The sequence below is a fragment of the Rhipicephalus microplus genome, chromosome 7, assembly GCF_043290135.1.
Source record: "Rhipicephalus microplus isolate Deutch F79 chromosome 7, USDA_Rmic, whole genome shotgun sequence".
NCBI lineage: Eukaryota > Metazoa > Arthropoda > Arachnida > Ixodida > Ixodidae > Rhipicephalus > Rhipicephalus microplus.
In genome coordinates this window covers 96,156,093-96,176,207 of record NC_134706.1, presented here as the reverse complement: position 1 = coordinate 96,176,207, position 20,115 = coordinate 96,156,093, and the positions used below count along the sequence as shown (strand labels likewise).

The 20,115-nt window shown below is 44.0% G+C and overlaps 1 protein-coding gene across 2 annotated transcripts in view; it reads right to left on the bottom strand.

Annotated features, from left to right (window-relative positions):
- LOC119179746 (uncharacterized) overlaps positions 1 to 20,115 on the bottom strand; it is a 64,436-nt gene that overhangs the window by 40,489 nt on the left and 3,832 nt on the right. The window contains exons 1-6 of one of the 2 annotated variants that reach the window (XM_075869488.1): positions 16,341 to 16,482; positions 12,206 to 12,307; positions 11,150 to 11,304; positions 8,955 to 9,113; positions 7,486 to 7,612; positions 4,067 to 4,298 (exon numbers count right to left, since the gene is read on the bottom strand). In XM_075869488.1, coding sequence (XP_075725603.1) covers positions 4,067 to 4,298; positions 7,486 to 7,612; positions 8,955 to 9,113; positions 11,150 to 11,304; positions 12,206 to 12,302 — 770 coding nt within the window. In that variant the 5' untranslated portion in view covers positions 12,303 to 12,307; positions 16,341 to 16,482. Of the gene's footprint in view, positions 1 to 4,066; positions 4,299 to 7,485; positions 7,613 to 8,954; positions 9,114 to 11,149; positions 11,305 to 12,205; positions 12,308 to 16,340; positions 16,483 to 20,115 lie in introns of those variants that run through there. The other variant, XM_037430869.2, reaches the window with a different exon arrangement.

Here is a 20,115-nt window from a genome sequence, read left to right as displayed (position 1 = left end):
CAGTTGGAAAATGCGATTAAAATGGCCTTCAAAGCACCCCGGAAGCAGTAAAATGCCCTCAAAAGAACGAAATTCATGCAAAACTTCACATGTGCTATGAGTGTTGCACCCAGCCAAGCGCCATCATTTTGAGCTATATATGAAGCTGGTTCCCTTGTACATAAATTAAGCCATCTCAAAATAGTGTTGCTCAAGCAGAATGGCCACCATCGCAGGTTTTCTGAAGTTCACTTCCTGCGTTGCTGACTGACTCTCACGCGGCGCGCTTTTCAAGTGCGCCATTCCACGTCTCCCACTGACTGACGTGATCGCAAGTTTTTTTTTTTTTTCGCATTTACAATCGTGGCTTTCGATTGTGTGCATCTGCTTTTGCACCCGTGCATGTTTCTCAAAGCCCCATGTTCCTGCTTTGCACTGATAGTTCTTCTACAGGATCGAGATGCCCAAAGACTCGTTCGAAACCGTCCTCACAACGAGATTTTGGAAGCCGTAAAAAGCGGGCTTGAAACAAGAAGGCGCCGGCTAGATGTGCACCGTCAGGACAGGACTTTGGTAGAGTCAGTGCCCCTTAGGCACATTTAGCCGAGCGTTTGCTCCAATCAGACATGTGTATGCTACCAATTTACACACAAACGCGTTGAACTAACTGTAATGTGCGCATGCAGACCGATGGTGCGAGCAGCAGAACGTAGAGCGCATCTCTCACTCCGCTTACGAAGTCGATTTAGCGATGGTTGAAAGTGCATCCACTTGGTTTCGCCACGATTTTGCAGCCGAGCCGACCACGTCTCAGTAATACGCGTTCGCCAGAAACATGAAATCTGTGCAGCTCCGTGCGCCGTTTCGGGATGCTACATCTGTGCATGGCTGAGTGTTAGCTACGCTCAGCTTTTAGCGACCTATTGCACAGGGCAGCAAAGCTGCCTAACATCCATATGGCTCTTTCGAAAGGCCAAAAAGACGTACGAGAAACCAGTGGCTTTAATCTCATACCCCATGGTTCCACATTAGGAATTTTTTAAAAACGATTCCTTGGATGAAATGAGATACTTTTTGTTTTGTTTAGCAGGGAAACTGATAGGGAACATGCAAATAAGATTCATTGCCAAAGATTCCTTTTAGAGATTTTTGCATCAAGTGTCAAAACTTCAAGTGCGACTTTCTCAGCTTTACATCTTTTGCCGATTCATTGCCAAAGATTCCTTTTAGAGATTTCTGCATCAAGTGTCAAAACTTCAAGTGCAACTTTCTCATCTTCACATTTTTTGCCAAGAAGACTAGCCTTATAGAACTTTTCGTTATGCTTTTGTGAGGCAATTTCAATATATTTTGTTTCGCTTAACTTGTAAGGAATCAAACTGTGGAGCTATGCTATTTTTTTATGGCTTAGCTGGACATATCAAATTTTGTGAACAAAAATGTGAGCTAATTGCAGTTGATTAATTTGATATGTGGAGTTTAACGTCCCAAAACCACCACATGATTATGAGAGACATTGTAGTGGAGGGCTCCGAAAATTTCGACTACCTGGGGTTCCTAAACGTGCACCCAAATCTGAGCACACGGGCCTACAACATGTCCACCTCTATCAGAAATGCAGCCGCCGCAGTTGGAATTCGATCCCGCGACCTGCGGTTCAGCAGCCGAATACCTTAGCCACTAGACCACCGCGGCGGGGCAAGCTAATTGCATTTAGAAATTACGAAGCGTGAATACAGTAGAACATTTTGATATGATGTTGTATGTCCCTAATACAGTGATGTGATTGGCCCAAGCCACTTTGGAGCAGCTTCTGGAGCAGCTAAAATCATGTTTTGGAGCAGGTCAGCATGGTTTTGGAGCAGGCGTACGCGTACGGTATCGCATAGTGCGACGGCAAGTGATGACCATTTGCACAAAGAATAAAACCTTGATTCAATGTTACATACGCAAACCAGAGCACACTGGGCAAATGACAAAGATATGAAGCCCAAACTACAAATTATGCATACGCAAACCACAGCACACTGGACAAATGACAAAGATATGAAGCACAAACTACAAATTATGCATGGCAATAAAAAATTCCAAGAAAAACCTACACACACCCTCTCATTTGAGAAGCTTAAACACCAGTTTAGAAATCCCCGAGAGAAATGCTGCAAAGTCACCTACAAAACAAAATTTGCTGCCTCAGGTAACTAAGTTGCAGACCTTTTCTTGGCACAGGTGAGTTTTGCCAATGCTGATGCAAGCCTGCTTTTGCCTTCTGCTAGAAGTGAATGCCCACTTTCAATGTCACCAAAGTCCTTGGACTTCACTCCCCGCCCAATCAGAAGCTCAGCATTGCAGATCATTTTTTTTTGCTGTTTCCACTTCAGCTTGTACAGCCTGTTCAGCATCATCCTTTTCAGGTGATTTACTTGAGTCAGTACACCTTCACTTAGCTACCGACTCTTCTGCAGCAATTCGCTCTCTGTACCTTTTGGAAGACCCCTGGACAGCCTTGATAATAGTAGGAGTGACCACAAACTTGCTTGGGTCTCCACCAAACCGTTTTGCATGTGAAAGAATCTGCCGAATGCCGTTAACATTATGAATCGTCAAGCGGGCCCTTTCGAGGAGCATGCGGCGGTTCTCACTGAAGCCCCGTTCCAGGTCTGCATTACCGTGCGGAATACACAGCAATGCCTTGATTACCTTGCATAGCAGAGGGTATTTTGCTGATCCGTCAGCCTTTTTCAGCTCAAAAACTTTCTGCCAGTGTTGATCCACACTCAGGGAAAAGGTTTCTGTTGGCTCGAGCTGAAAAAGGGTAAACTCGTCCATGAGGGCTGAAATTTTGCTAGCCTCGATTACTTGTGGGAGTCTAGCAGCGAGCAACCTCAAATCACAGGCGGAAGTCTCTCTGCCTTGAGGGTTGGGATGAAGGCAACGAAGGCTTTCCAGATTAGTGTTGTCTAGTGGCAGCCGTGACAGCAGATACTAGGTGCATTTAATGTAAAAACTCCTCGCACCCAACCTAAATGCCCTTTTTTCGGCTGCCTCCCAGCTGGCCATGGCAGCTGCAGTGTCTTCTACTTCCACCTTTGACTTCCAGTTCACGGATCAACTAGGCTGCAGGAGTAGCAGATCCTTCCCAGTTTTCGGGTTGTACGATTCCACTTTCACGAAACGGCCACAAAGTGCAAATGGCAACTTCTGGCGCAGACTCGGCGCAGATTGCTCATATTTGACCAGAATGGCGCAGGATTCGCCTTTCGGCGCAGTTCGGCGCAATTGGCGCAGCTATCACATCACTGCTAATAATATAAATAGCATAGCTCCACATGGCAGCTACTTAGCAATAGCTGTGTGTTAAATGGAATTAAGAATATTGAGGAAAAGTGTCTGAATGAACCGAAAAAATTATGCATTTCGGCTTCACTTATTTTTTAATCGTCTAGTAACTAATCAAAATACATTAAAAGTAATTACATTTTCGAAAACAGGGGAAAGAAATACATATAACAAATGAAATATTTCCAATAATGAAAATGTTCATTTTCAAGACCAGTGTCTCCCCTCAAGCAAAACAGTAGTGTCTCAATTTCTGACGAAATTTGACAGGATGTTCAAGCTTTTGACTTAAAACCTACTGCATAAACACCTGTATGTATCTGTATGTACAGTAGTCATGGATTCAAGTGAGACACCAAATCTTGTAGTATGATGTCCGGTGCGCACGACAGCTCGACATAGCTAGGCCATGTTGCAGCAAGTCCGGTCACTAAAGATAAAGTTGGCCCTGACTTACGTGTTCAAAGCAAAAATTACACTGACCTAAAATGAAGATGGCAGAAACGAAAGTATGAGCGTTCCTTAGCCCTGAGTTGTCTTATTTCAATCCGTGAGTACTTTACATCAGTATGCATGCGCCTGTATGTACACACGAAAAGTGTTTTACATTACAGAAATCATCAAATCTGATTGGATTGGATCTCTATGCCGATTCTCTCTGGTCGGAAACGTGATCACAGTGGGTGGAGCTCGAATACTCAGGGTGTAACCGACTATAGTCAAGTCCTTAATCTTTTAGCCAGCTCACCTGAGGTGCTGCACCTCGTGCAGGAAGCAGATGTGCTCGGTGGGCGTCGCATCCGAGCGAAGAATCTTCACCACCACCGGCGTGGTGGTCACGGGGACAGTTTGATCATCGTCCCCGAATCGACTGTTGTTCAGGTTCTGCGCCTCTCCACGCACGGCCTGTCCGAACCAGCCGACGCCCAGCTCCTGCAGGTACTGCAGCCGTTCCCGCGGAAAGTTGGCCTGTGGATCGTCTGTGCAGCCAGAAGGACAGCGACACTTCAAAATGAGCGAGTCTAGTAGAGCTCAGGACCGCATCGTAGTTGAGACTTGCAAGAAGCAAAACACATGAACAATCTGATAGTAAGACTTTGGCAATGAAAAGCTCGCAGGGTTATTGAAATTATCAGCATTATTCAAAATTGGTCTCTCCAGAAAACATGAAAATTCAGAATGCCACATTGTCAAGGCTGCAGCATAGTCATAAATAGCCATGAGTGATTGCCATTAAAGCTTATAGATGTCAACTATCATACTTATAAATATACATCACGCGTGCGTGCGAGTAATTAATAGGCCAGACGTGTCGTGACCCATCACAGCTGGTAGCCCCCTTTACTAATATTTGTATGCTTTGCTACATACACCAAAGTGCTGCGGCGAAAGTGACTTAAAGAATGCTTAACATGCAATCGATGAAAGCCAGAAAACTTGAGAACCGCTGCCCTTTGTTGTTTTCTTATTGTAGTACTATCAGGATGACCTTTGAGAGATTTATGACCATGCCCAAACTATCTGGAAGTTTGCTCAAAATTTGGGAGTCCCCCCATGCAAATCGTGAGAGTTGGCAGGTGCACAACCCTAACAATTATGCTTGCTGACGTTCTTTTTCGGTTCTGGGATGTTCGAGTGCAAGAACATGGCTTGCATCGATGTGCAGACATGTGCAAACACGGCGAGACAACGTTGCTTCGAGCACAGTTGCACACGGTGATGTGTTGGAGGAAAAAAAAAAACAGCCTGATGCCAATCCCATCCATATTCTATTCGTGAAGGCACACTGAGGTGCATAAGGGCATCTAAGATTTGCACACACCATGCCAAACGACACAATGCATCACTGATAGCCTATTCAAGAAACTGGCAGTGGGGTGCGCATGTCCGCACGCAATTATTGTGTCTCCCATGACATTGTTTGTACCTGTTTGTACCTATGCTCTGGCATAATTCGTATCAACTATTGCAACATGAAAATCGGTTGGCAACTTTACTCGATTAATTGCATTACATCGCCTTGGACAAGATCATAGAAAAATTTGCATCAAACCAAAATTCGCACAAGCCGCAATTTTGTCACTCAGGCTCTACAGTATAGCCATTTAGCAGAAAGCTGTACTAGTGGATATGGTAAACTTCATGTGGTGGCAAAGCTAAATGGTCTTAGTCTAGTGTGTGCCACGAGGCTTTTTTTTATTTGGGAAACCGTGGTGACAGAACGCGTGGGGCACTGGTGTTATATTCAGTTTCGGTTTTTACTTTGTGTTCTTTCATTCCCAGGGGGCGCGTCTGTCCTTTATGTATATATTCGATGTGTTGCGTACAATAAACGTCTTTTGTACGGTGGTGCTGCCGGTGCTTCTTACGTCTTTCGCAAACACCACAACTGGTAATTGAAGTTATTGAGCATTCATACCAGTTCAAATGACATTAACGGGCACCTCAGTAGTTTACTTGTGGCTCATGGGGCGTCAGTGATGACATGAAAGTTTTCATACACAGTGACTTGCTGCTGCTCCGAGTCGGTTTTGAAATTTAAATGCACCAGGAGCACTTTGATATACATAAGATGCATTGCTTTGTGGAGGCAGTAGGCTACACAAGCGCAAGCGCTTAGGTTTACAACCAGTAGTTATATCGGTCAACACCTGTTTAGCTGCATGACCGTCGTGCCTCCTTTTTCATTTAGCGAAAAATAAAACAGACCGCTGTAGGCCCCACACTTTGTTGCATATGCTGCATGGTGCCTGAGGCATGCAGTGGTTGATGGGCACTTTAGTAGACTTCAGTGCAGAATTTAGTAAAAATTTTGTACTAAGATGCAATGCCACTGTCTGAGTAGGCATAGTGCAGAAACTGTATACAGCTGAACCCCTCTATAAGAGAGACACACCAGGCAGCACACTTCTTGTCCCTTACATAAGATGTCTTTTATAAGTAAGGTACGACATATGGGTGTTTAGTTACCAAGACCTATTTCAATGAAGGCACACTGATGTCTCTTATATTCATTTGTCTCTTACATTATCATCAACCTGATGACTATGCCCACTGCAGGGCAAAAGCCTCTCATGATCCACCAATCAACCCAGTCTAGTGCTTTCTGCTGCCACATTATACCAGTGAACTTTTTAATATCATTAGTACACCTGAGTGTCTGTCTCCCCTTCATGGGTTTGCTTTCTTTGGGAACCTGTTCAGTTACACTTAATGACTAGCGATTATTTTGCCTACATGCTACGTGCCTGGCCCATGTCCATTTCTTATTGATTTAAACTATGATATCCTTAAACCCAGTTTCTTCCCTGACCCATTCTGCTCTCTTGTCTCTTAAGGTTACACCTATCATTTTCTTTTCCATTGCTTGCTGTCTCGTCGTAAATTTAAGCTGAACCCTATTTGTAACCCTCAAGGTTTCTGCTCCATAGGTAAGCACCAGCAAGATGCAGCTGTTATATACGTTCCTTACATGCACGTGTATAATAAGGGGGTTCAACTGCAATACAGAAAAGACCAAAAACATTGTATCTCTATTTCTCGCCAACCATCTCCCCCTAACTTAAAGCGCATTGGCTACATCATCTGTAGTACATGAACATCACTAACCAGTTCTAGTCTACTTGCACGTGGCCCATATCAGTGTCCAGCCGGGTAGGCCTACGTTCCACTCAGCTTCACACAACATTGTCCAGAGCCGGAACTGACAAAGCATAATCTCAGTAATACAAAATACAAACACGTCGGCAATGTTTCCTGAATTCCAAGCCAGGCCTTTGGGGTAGAGATGTGCAACACGGTCGACCCTCTCATGTAAATTGCACTGACGGATAGTTATGCTTAGCAGAGCATGAACATGTCTATGCTGGTGCAGATAGAAGCATGCTTAGCGATCTCAATAACAGGCCTCTAAGTGAACAAAGATATTTTTGCAGCCACTGTTGCTTGGTGTCTGCCAGAGTAGCATTCCCAGCGAATCACTTTCAGCTGACCCTAATTGGATTAAGCCAATTGAGAGAGCAACCATGACTCCTGACAGGCGTCAGGTGAGATGCCAAGTCGCACAAATACAAAAGCATCCACAAGAGCGCACAAATGAAAACATAGCCCTTGAAGCCTCGTCGCGTGTGCAACAAATATGGACAACTGGATCAACAAAGAACTCACCAAACCAGTCGTGGACAGAGCTCGGAGTGCCGCCTAGCTCGCCCGAGTAGTGGGCCGGTCGCAAGGGGTGTTTGGATGGAGACGCCGGCAGCCGAGGGAAGATCTTGGGGAGCGGCTCAAAGCTCACCTGCATGGCGAGTCGTGGCAGTTAGTGAAAAAGCTATCAGCAAGCACGCGGACACTAGCACAGAAGTACATACAGTAGTGCAAACGCATATAAATTTTTTTCGATTCCCAATACCGTCGTGTTCTCGCACTTGCACAAGTGCAGGCAAGTTGCACAGATCCAATCTCTGAAGAAAAGATTGTAGTTCAACACAACACATTGGTAGGCAAATTGGTGTGAACTTATAGTCCTTATCTTTAGCACTAAGAGACACCATGAGGAAGAGGACAGAACAAAGCACTACACTCAGTAGAGAGTGGTGCATTGTTCTGTGCTCTTTTATCGTTTTGAGTTAAAAATGAGCACCAGACTGTGATTCTTACCAGTCTGGATCATGAACTTAGGGCTGTGAGTAAGTTCAATGCGAACAGGAAAGTTTGTAGTAGAATGCATGATACAAGTAACAACTTATAAGTCGAGAATGAAAGTTTTGTGCTTACACGTCTGATTTTTAAAAATGGTGCTCGCACAAACTAGCCACGCTTCACCAAAACCGTGCGAGTAGCAGAATAAGTGGTGCACAAGCCGGAAAGCCTGCTTTCAAAAGCTACTAGTCAACAATGACTCGTAGGGCTAAGATTACCATGGGGTTATGTATAAGATACATTACAGTGAAGTGGGCTTCAAATTAACTTTCACCATGATGAGTAAAGAGTGGCATGCACCAATTGTGGGTACCCATACAGCGAAAACAACACCGAGGCCTTCCATGTTACAACAATGATGTGATTGATTTATATGTGTTGTTTAACGTCTCAAAACCACCATAGGATTATGAAAGACGCATAGTGAAGGGCTCCAGAAATTTTGTCCACTTGAGGTTCTTTAACGTGCACCCATATCTGACAACAATGACAATGATGTGGTGCTTCCATTTCTAGTCGGTGAGGTAAGGCTTGGTTGAGTCAAGCCCCAAAAAAAGCACTGTCACCTGAGGTTGTTTAAGTGTGACTAAATTATTCTAAATGAGCACTTTTCAAACTTCCTTGAGCTTGTTTGCAGTCAGCCATTTATAAGAGTACTTCAGGATAGAGAAAAAGTTTTCTATGCACGGTATACTTTTTTAGTCTCAGAGATAATACTAAAAGAGATACTTATTACAAAACAGAAGGCCAAATTTTTATACTCTGCACAAAATACATTCAGCTGCCTTTATTAAGAAACAAATGTAGATCTCTGAATTGCATCTTCATCGAATGAAATGGTTACTTTCATTCAAACAAATGCTGCACAAATCAATGCTTTCTTCAATCTGCAAAAAGGCATTTATAGCAGATAACACAGTAAAGGAGCGCACGCCGACCTTGTCATCGAAGGTTGTCGGGGGCGTGGCAAAAGCGAGGCGGGGTGCGGCAGCGGCTGGGGGGAAGATGGTCACCTCGGGTGATAGGCTACTCCGCTGCTGGGCCATGCTGCCCAGTGGCAGGTGCGGCACGCTGACGCCATTGCGCGTGCCCAACAGCTGTGATATAGAGAAGAAACCAATATGAGAAACATTCCTGCAATTGTGGTCAGCATCCCAAAGCACCCCATCAAAACGAAATCATATACCAGGCTTGCGCAAAACATGCACCACAGTCTTAGCATATACTGGCAGACAGGTCTTAACAGAGGCTATTATAAAGTATTTTACTGAAAGTACAGTTGTGAGGCAGGTACCTTGTGGCATTTTGCAAACTAAGCAATGACCAACTATGTGTTTCTAAGGCAATATGGGCACCTAAATAGCTTTACAGATGGCTGACGCGGTGGTGGATGATGATGAGCATGATGAATTGTGGCAGAGCCCTCTGTATTAGGTGGGAAGTCTTAAACTAACCACACATTGAGCAATTTACCTATTGTTATGCTTACCGTGATTCCATCCTTCTGCCAGATAATATCACATCTGTTAACACTTTCCTCATCACACATGACACCTGCATAGGGTTTCGAGCATTGCTGTGGCTCCGAAGTGGGACACTTGCTTGCCTCGCAGAAAGCCAGAATTTCAATGCGCCTCTAACCCTTTATTTTTTTAGGGACCAAGCTCCTTAAGGAGAGGGCCTGTACATCCTCCGAGGTATGTAGTCGTAGTAAATATAGGTAGCCACCTCTAGTTTAGTTCTTGCAGCATTCACTAGATGGCGGTACTTGTAGTTGATGAATAGATGCGAGATGTTATAAAACTAGATGCCAGTACCTGTAGTTGATAATGAAAGATACGAGATGTTATAATCGGAACGACGTCACACATGGCATGCGTCATTGGTGGAAAGCAATCGTTCGATATAGTGCGGCGGCGTACGCTAGGGGGAGCGTTGTAATAAAATTCGTTTGCTGTTGGCGTGCCATAAAGCTGCGCGACTCCGCTACCAAGATCCTGCCGTACTAGAGCGGGAGGCCCAAGAGGCATGGCATACACACAGAGCGTTTCTCACATCTTTAAATGATGATCGACTTGGCGAATTACACGTGAAATTCACGGTTTACTGATGATTCCCTCCGCAGCTTTGACCACTCATCATTTATCCGTGGATTTGCTGTGATTTTTTTTTCCCTCAAAAGCACGCAACAGATGCGATGGACGCAAGCAGCAGCAGACAACTAAACTACCAAGATCGGCTGCTGTGAGTCTTAAACAGTTTACGCAGTAATCGTGGCACATATGGCTGGTGATATGTTTCAAGGGTTGCGACTACCTGGCTTTGTACGAGCAAATCAATTTTCCATAATACCAAAAACAGGCCCCGACTACTAGGCATGATATTTCTCACATTGTTTTGTTACTTTAAATGAAGGACCAGTGTGGCACCGTCCCCTGGCGGCCACAAAGAAGAGAGCTGACCAGTCACCATAACCCAACAAAGCAGACTGATCTTTTATTTCACGACATCCGTACATACAAAACAACAGCGCCACCAACAATTCTAGACTATACACTGAAACCGAAACTAGTGACACCACAACCAGGACCTCAAACCTATAGGAGAAACATGCTGTCAAACGTCAGCACAGTTACACAGCCACTCATTGTGGCCATTGATGTAGCAGCATATCGAAAAAACAAGGAAGTTGATGTGGCATCAAACTCCCGCAATGCTCAGCTTCCACGTAACCATCACCCGTTTCACGGCGTTAAAATACAGCATAGACTCCAGGAACGAAACCGAAGCTTCTTTAGCTGCTTCTTGAATGGCTCTACTATTTAATGACTTGGGGTGATCACAGGATTTCCAGCATTTTTACTCCCAGGGTTGCGAGGCCTTACACTTCCATTTAACAGTGAACATGGGGGGACAAAAAGAGGCCCACGTAAGCACATCTTTCCAGAGGAGAAAGCTCCATAAAGTAATGAAACTATGCAAAAGTGAGAGGCAGGTGTATTAAACTTCTTAAAGTTCACAATTTATTATTACTGCATTTTTCCTCCCAGCCTCAAATGCAGATCCCAGCACAAGCAAGTAACAGTCCACGTTTTCTATTAAAGGAAATTGGTAAAAATGACCGGCTACGCACCTTGATGCTCTCGTTGCGGCAGCAGAGGCAGCCCAGTGAGGCCACGATGGCCGCCGTCAGAGCAAAGCACACGGACGCTCCGATCACCCACATCGACTCGGACACGCTGCTCCAGGCTGGAATCCAGGACCGTGCTCCTCCAGACTCCAGCCCATCTGTAAAGCGAAAGACAAGATCAAAAAGGCTGTGAAGTGCACTCGCGGCAACAAGACTACCTCATGTTGTTTATACAGTTGAACCCATTTATAGGAGACATGCATCAGGAAGCAATTATTTCCTTTTATATGAGGTGTGTCCTAAAAGCAGGCTACCACGCTTGCAATTTCTTATCAAACCCCTATTCTCATGTAGGCACACTCGTGTCTCTCATATACATTCGTCTCCTACATAAGTGTCTCATATAGGGGTTCGACTGCATACAGATTTCCTTTTTATTAGCAAAAGATGATAAATATTCCTCAGTGAATGCGACTGCTGCTCTTACTTTATTTACTACTACAACCTGTCAGTGTTGGCTCACTATTGGAAAAGGTCAGGTAAAGTCACAACATTAGGGCTAGATTTAGCGAATATTGGCTCTTACTGGCTAAATGATGTTAAATGCTGAGCAATGCCGGGTACCCACTGTAACAACAGTAATACTCTTGTTTCTCTGCCTAATGATCGAGCCATCTACCACATTTCCCGTTCTTCCTACACCACAATGCCAATCAGTGAAGCGAGTAGCAACGCAGTTCTTATTTAAAAAAAAAAAACTTCGACAGCACCAACTTATGCATTATGACTAACACTAGAGGTTTTACATGTTGGCTTTGGCCAATTTTTTTTTTTTTTTTTTGCTTCGAGTCAATGCACTAAAACTTTTAGGTGTTAGCCAGTGCTTTGTCCTGTGCATTTCTTTCTTCCGTGCTTCATCTCCTTTTGCACCGTTTCTCCCATTTACAAAAGTGCGACCAAGTAGCCCAACGAACCGCATGTTCTGTAAACGTCGCTTTTGTTCATTTTCCTGTGCAAGGTCACCAATGATACGCATCTCCTGGCATCAAGAGGCATTACCTTGTCCCTCGACAGGATGTCCAGATGCTTCGGAGACCAGAACCAGGAAGACGGCCAGGAGGACTGTCGCGTTCCAAACGCTCTCCGTGGCCAACATGATGGCTGCACAAAACACAAGAGAGATGCCTAAACCATTGAAAATTTTTAACAACCTTGGCTAGGGGCATGGAATTGTCATTTCTGAGGATTACAACGAAACGCAAGAATCGTGAAGGATACTGTAAAATAGAGCCCGGAAACGGAATGAAATGTCTGCTTGAAAACTATCAATCATTCATTGTACCTCGATGCCACATCAAGATTGATGAAAACTTCCTTTGTCATATAATTTCCTCAACACTGAAGGATCCTATAGATAAAACTTTCCTTTAGAACCTTACCTGCACTCACTGATTTCACGTTCCATTGCTGCAACCTATCCATCCAACTTAGTATATATTTCTGTACTGTCCAGTTTACATAAGAAATGTTCATTTAAAACACAAAAACTTCAATTCTGGTGCTCTACATGCCAAACCAATACATCATCACGAGGCACACCGTAACAGGAAGTGTGGAGGAATTCTGACCAACCAGTGTTCCTTAAGGACATTTATAACTTACTTTTCCTTAGTAATCATTGAATGATCTCAGTACCGGAGCTCACTAAATCACAAATTGTTTGCCGCATAGTCGCACACGTATCAAGTCTGATCACAAAATGTGGCACTGGTGCCCACAGCAGTGTTTACAATCCATCAAATGTGTTTTTCACTAAGACTAGGGGTGGTTGAGCACTTGCTTTAACGTGTGCAAAAATAGTAGCTGAGTTGGTATGTATCCATATTTAAAGGTTTTTTTATTGTGCACAGGAAACAAGTACAAGAAAGAGTTTAAAGATGCACACAAAAGCCAACCCAGTGGGTTATTGCATGCTGACAATTCACAATCCCCACTCTCTTATTTCACATAAAAACACTGTGGAGCCATCACTGAATGTAAAAAGTGGAGAAAAATCTATAAATGAAGGCAAATTAGAGCACCAACAAGCCTTTTCTATGAAAATTTTCCAATGCCGCATCACAAGGCTGCTATTCCGCACAAGGCTTTGAAACAATGAGGTAGTAATGCCCTCAAAGGTGATTAGACTTCTGATAAAAACTCATCCTATCAGACAAAGAGTGCCAAGACCAATACTGTTATCATGGTAAGCAAACCCGCAGGCGCAGCAATTTTGGGCAAGTCGGGCAAATTGGTACAAAGAAACCAGCACTCCCACCCATCTTGATTCCCTTAGCGATAATTTCTCTGCAAGAAGCAGCAACAAACCAGGAGACAGGTCCATTACATTTGTGAGCTTGATTTTATCAGGGAATAGCGTGATGCGACACGTAATGTCCATTAACCGCTCATGCATCCAAGAAGACTCAGTCAAGATGCATTGAAGGGATGCTCAAAAGCATCGTCCCAAAATATTGATACGATTCTGGCACACTCCATGATTGAGGGCTCCGGAAATTTCTATTATCTGGCTTTTCTAACAAGGATTGAAATCGCACAGTACACGGGCATTTACCATTTCGTTTCCATCTCAATGCGACTGCCGCGTATGGAATCAAACTCGCAAGCTTCGGGTCAGCAGGTGAGCGTCATAACCACGGCTCAACTGCAGCGGACATAACCACTCAATTACTGAGTTTAAACAAGTCATTTAAACCCCATAAGAGTCACGTACACAAAGAATGAGTACAGAAATTATCTGCAATTCATTGTTGACTCTGTTCTCTGCAAGTTAACAAAAGGAAAAGAAAGATAAATGCCAGCAAGGCACGCAAACCTGCTTCACAATGGCACGACCTTCTTTCTTTATCTTGCAAGCCCCGGTCAACGGACATTAACATTTACAGTTTTAACATTCTTGCATCTAACGCAGCCCTTTTGAGGAGCCTTTGAATATGCACAGCAGAAATGACACGGCGTTGCTACTGTTTGCAGTGCATAGAAACATCGGCACCACATTCGCTTCCCAGTGTGCCTTCGTGTACGTCGTACATGATATGTGGAATGATGTGTGGAATAACCAATTAGATGGACCCCTGCAGCGCTCGCGTAAATGCTGCTACTGAAAGGCCTACACGCTTTTGTTCTTTGAGAGCTGGCAGGCAAAAAATACACTGCACAAGCATGTGTCGTCTTGCATTTTGGTATTCAGCAAAACAGAAGGCTTCGCAATGCAAGTATGACTGACACTGCTTATTTGATGTATCCTAATCCTTTGCTCCTCCAATAAACAGTGTGTCATTGCCTCTGCAAGATCTGTTCTTTCATTCGATTCTAGCAATTCACGCTCGTAAATCATGGTTCGATTGCTAGACCTCCCCCAGTGGGACAATCCAACTTAACACCTCTTATGGTATCTTCTAACGTGCAGGTAAATACAAGTCCACGCACATTCTCACCAGTCATCCCCTTCAGAGAGTTGCTGCTGTAGTTAGTAATTAAAGCCACAGCCCCATGCTTCGTAGCAAAAATGACACAGCCACTAGACCGGCACAGTGATGAAAGTGACTTTTTACTTCTCACAGCAGGAAAAGTACGTTTTTGTAGCAGCCATAAGCGTTTTCGAAGTGGAAAAAAATGTTAGTTGGGAGCAGCTATTGGTGTTTTAGGAGTAGATACAAAATTTGCCATGCACCAATTGGAGTTCAAGAATGGCCAAAGCATGATCATAAATATTATTTATTAGAATATATTTAACAGACAACAATCAATGTAAGTTTCAGAAGAAAATAATTTGAAATATGGCTGGTTGTCAAAAATGTGCCATGAAGTGAGCTATATATTTAAAATGCTAGTATTTGTGGCAGACACCAAATCAAACTGGTAAAGCTGAGGGCCACATTTTAGAAGTAACCACAGTCCCATATAACTGTTGCCAAACAAGCAGCAGATAATCAGTATGAGATAAACGCAATCCTCTATTTTTCACATTTCAGCACAACAGACTGCATGTCCATATTGAAAAAAAAAAAGCCAAATGAGCTATATGTTCAATATGCCAGTTTTTGTTGCATAAATGATATCAGAGCCAATACTGCTGCACACTTTATACACTCTAGGATGATAGTATGCAAATTCTCTTAAGTTTCTTTAGGACTTATGAGTAGGTCAAAAAGTATAAGTGTCATTATCATTCTCTCAGTGTCACTTGGGAGCAGGTTTGGGGCAACTGCCAATAGAAATTATTGTTTGGAGCAGCACTTTATTGTTTGGAACAGCAGAGCATCTTTTACTGTTTCCCATAGCAAAAGGGTAAAAAATTTCAAAAACCAAGGCTGGCATATTTAAATTCTTATAACGCTAGTGTAATGCGGAGAAAAAAAGGAAATGGCTGGGTTTTAACAAAAAACAAAGGTACTAATGTATTAGCAGAGATTGTGAGCAACCTGGTGAATGCAACAGATTTTATTAAGTGGTGATTGGAAGCACTGCCTGCAGACTTCACACTTTTATGTCAAATATCGCATTTTGAAATTATGCAAAGAAAGGCGCCGCCAGTGGGAAATATGCCGCTGCGAATAACAGTGGGTGCCATGTTTCCACGAATTGGAGAATGCTTGTAGCAGCAGTCATATAGACTCCCGCGAGGGTCGCACTTTTTTTTTTTTTCATATTCAGCCCATACGCAGGTTCAGGTCACTTGATCTCATTTTCTGAGCATTGAGTTCAACAAAATTCACTGAAATTTTGCTGTGAATATGTGTATATGGGCCGCAAAAGCAAACACTATCCATTTCGTAATTATTTCATTCGGAAAGGGCATGCAAGAGTCTACTCGTATCCACTGTATTTTGCTGCTTGGGCTTATTCTGCCAGTTTACCACTTGATTAACTGGTTTCCTGTGCAACCAATGCCAGCAGAGACGCCCGTTACTGCATTTAGTTGTAGCTCATCAAGCGAAACGTGCCCCATTAATAGAAATAGTTCGCTTTAAGCTGCCACCAATATTTGTTCACTGTTGAATTCTTTTCCCTCCGCAAACATGGGGATCTCATGTTGGGCATTTTTAAAATAAATTATGCCTTTTTACTAGAGGAATAACGCGGAAGGGCAGTCATGTAAATGCACACAGAGTGGCAAAATTATGTAACTTACAGATCTGTATAAACTTTGTACTCCTCCTTTCTTATTTTACGGCAAACAGGCTTCTTCTAAAACATCTCCACGATGTGTTTCCAAGCAAACAATCGCAGCCAGCACATGCCAACATGATCCACTTTGATACTTCCAGTATTCAGCATACTTCTGCAGCTGGTGTGGCCATACTGTAAGCAAATGAGCAAAAAAAAAGCGAGTTTCTGTAGGGTACTAACTGTCATCTAACATAACTGACTAGCCATTTCATTTTTAAGATTTCCTATTATTCCTTTAAACCCAAGTGTAATGAAATTTCACTACATAAAAGGCATACAGTTTCACACAGCATTGATAATTATTAGCATTCTTGCGAAGCAGTCCGAAATTTATGTGTCACCAAGAGCATGCAAAAAGCAAGGCTCTTGATACTCAAAGCCGGCAAAAGCAACAACTGCAGCGACTACAGAATTTCAGAACGTTAAGAGCCAGCAAAGCTACGCAGCAAGACCTTGTAAACTAGGCAGTGCTTCTTGCCTGCTCACAAATCGAGAGGTAATGGATTGGCGTCTCACATGTATTTGTGAAGGTATTAAGCACATATGCCTGGCGAGATACCAAACTGGCAACTATACCATTTCGAATATATAAAAATGCCACATAATTTGTGCAGGAATGATGCCAAAGCTTAGTTTCACATGCAAGGCTTTAAAAAAGTAAAGTTGTGCTTTAGGGTTTCCTTGAGCAACATTTCTTTTTTTTTTTTTTTTTTTCAGCCAGTGAAGCGCACTAGCACAAAATGTTCATGTCCCAACACAAGGCAACAAAGACTTCTGCGAGTGGAAAACACTCTTGTCCTGAACTTTTTTTTTCTTTTGCTTTGAGTTGTCTCGACCAATCTGGTCAAGCACGAGACACAGCCTCACAACGTATTATGGGAAATGTGCTTAGTTTTGAATGGAAGGCTTTGTTTTTATTGTGATTTTGCTTCTATATTCAATTTCCCTCTGAAGCTTTGAGAAGGAACTAGTGAAAAATTGTGTCAATGTATAGAGTTCGACAGTTTAAATGAGCAGCACAACAACCAGTAAGGACTTGACCAAAGCCGCTTGGAGATAGGCGACCAAGTCCGTCTACAGCCTTTACCCTGTCCTGACAAAGTGGTGAATATAAGGGACACAGAAAATACATCATTGATCAGTAAACTGTGATGAAAAGTCTGAAATGTACAAGTCTCTACACAAGAGAGCCAGTGTAGAAACACTTAAAGGGCACTTTGTCTGGCACAACTGGTGGGTTTGTTCATACATGGCTGCACACGCTCGTGTATTTAGCTTGTTTCAAACAAAGCGGGAATAAAGGATAATAAACTAGATAAGCATCGAGGCCTGTGCCGCAGCTGCCCTCAAAAGTATGTGGCAACTCTTCCGCAATGACATCAATCACGCTGGTGGTCGGAAATCTACAGGCTGCTCAAATGTACAGGGTCGTCCACTCTTAGTACGAACACCGCGCCGCGTGGCTGCGCTCCGCGGGGCGCCAGCGCTAGCGGTGCGGCCGCGCATCGAAGCTTATCGGCACAGGCGCACAAGAGCTTGGAGGCGGGGCTTCGTTTCGATTAAAAGCGCGGGAGCGCGCCGCGCCTGTTTTGCCGTGAAGCAAACTTAATGCACCTGAGAAACCACAAAGCGTTGCCGGAAAGCGGGCTTCGCTCAGCGCAACGTGTTTTGTAGTTACGGTATTTGATAAATGAGTGGTCCCTCTTGTTTAAGTACCATAATACCAGTGTAATGTATACATTGTTGCAAACTCTAGAGTGGTGGTTTTGCTTGGTTTGCGGTGTTTAAATCCGCGAAATAATTTCGCCACTGAGCGGTGCTCTGAGAAGTTTCGACTACCGGGAAATATTTAACGTGCCCTGAAACTGCGTGCGCACGGGCACTGTTTCATTTTCTGTCCATGACGAAACACCAGCTGAATATTCATCCCGCGACGTTGGTCTTAAGGTCTCTTGTCTTTTTTCAAAAGTATCAATATCACGTAACATCGGGGCGTTTATATTCTGGCACTTACTTTCCGCGGAGGCCTGCATTGCACCTCTTTTATTCTGCTGTATTGTTATACGAATAGCTTCGTTTGCTCCGTCCATTTAGGTTTTTAGTGGGAAACAGGGGCCCCACTCTTTGTCACCACTTTATACGTGTCCACCCTTCTGCTTAAACATGTAATTCACTGCAATATACCTGCGCGAGTAATGACACCGTGATCACCACTTAAATGCCCGACCGTCGGAAAACAGCTTCTTCTTGAGGGTCGCATCTTCCAGATTCTTGTCTTTACTACCCCCTAGCCAAACTCAAGGAACGCAACAATTTATAAGTTTTCAATGTGTGATAAAATCCCAAGGACTGCGTCAGCGCCTTGACGTTCTTCCCCTCCTCCTTCGTACTTTAGTACCCTATACTTCTGATTTAATTTCAGCCTTCCGTGCACTCAGCCGACGAGCCGTACACGCCACACACAGTGCTTGTATGTGTCGTGTCTTTTCTTCGGGGAGTGTCTTATGCGAGTTCGCCCTAAGTTTAACCTCAGCATATTTTTGGACAATAACTTACAATATTCTTGGGGCCACTGCTGAAGTAGCCTGCCGTCTCACCCACGTGCACGTTATCGAAACATAAGTCGCTCAAAGAAACACAAACAGGGAAATGGACGGGACGGCGCTAGCGTCTGTGGTGTCTGGTTCGCTTTTTTTTCACCTTGATCGTCAGTACACGTGTAAATGAACTCGTCCAGAAAGTTCCGCTGGGCCGTCACATTCTGGCCTTCCAAGATCACCCTAAGCGGGCCTGTTGGGGTTCATGTAGTATGGGCATCACACATTCTTATCTCCTGGCGATACGGATACGGGGTTGCACATGATTCTCAAGTTAACTGTGCCGTCTGTCCAATGAAAAGCTGTATACGCTCGAGTCAGAAGACGTTGTTTTACTGAGATTATATTGATTGGCTGGCCTAACATCACGCTATGAGCATTTCAGTTAGGAACTGTGGTCTTTCTATTTTGTTGCTCTTTTATGGCATTCGCTCGGTAAAAAAACGGCTGCGACCTAGGAAGGCTGCATCACTTTTCGGTGAACGTTTGACAAGCAGCTATGTCGCGTCTTCCCGAAAGCGAAAGGAGGGACATTGTGGACCTGAGCCTGCAAGGCCATACGCAAAGGCAGATATCTGCAATGAAAAATCGGCCGCTCTCCACAATTAACCGTATAATCCAGGCGTATAGGAACGAACGAAAGATTACGGATGCTCCACGCAAACCTCGCCCGCAAGTAACAACCGAAAATGAGGACATGGCCATAGTGGCAGCAGCTGTGGACAATCCTAGCGCAACTGTTGATGAAATCAAGCAAAGTACAGGGCTGACGCGTGTTTCTAACACGACCGTGAAACGTCGCCTGTACGCGGCAGGCCTTAAGTCTCGAACGGCAGTTCAGAAGCCCATCGTAAGTGGAGTGAACAAGCAGAAACGCCTCGACTTTGCAACAGAGCACCTGCAATGGACCGAGGAACACTGGGCGAAGGTCGTCTTCACTGATGAATCTTCGTTTACGACAAGGTGGGACCAGCGGCAGCGGGTTTGGCGGCCCCAAAACTGCCGGTAGGTAACACTTACTTAAGTTCCCGTATTCCAGAACGTGTTTTGGTGGCCCGAAACCGTTATGAAACTACTTCAAAGAAGACAAATGCCGCATTGCCTGCCGTCACTGCATTCTCTGCATAATAACTACCACAA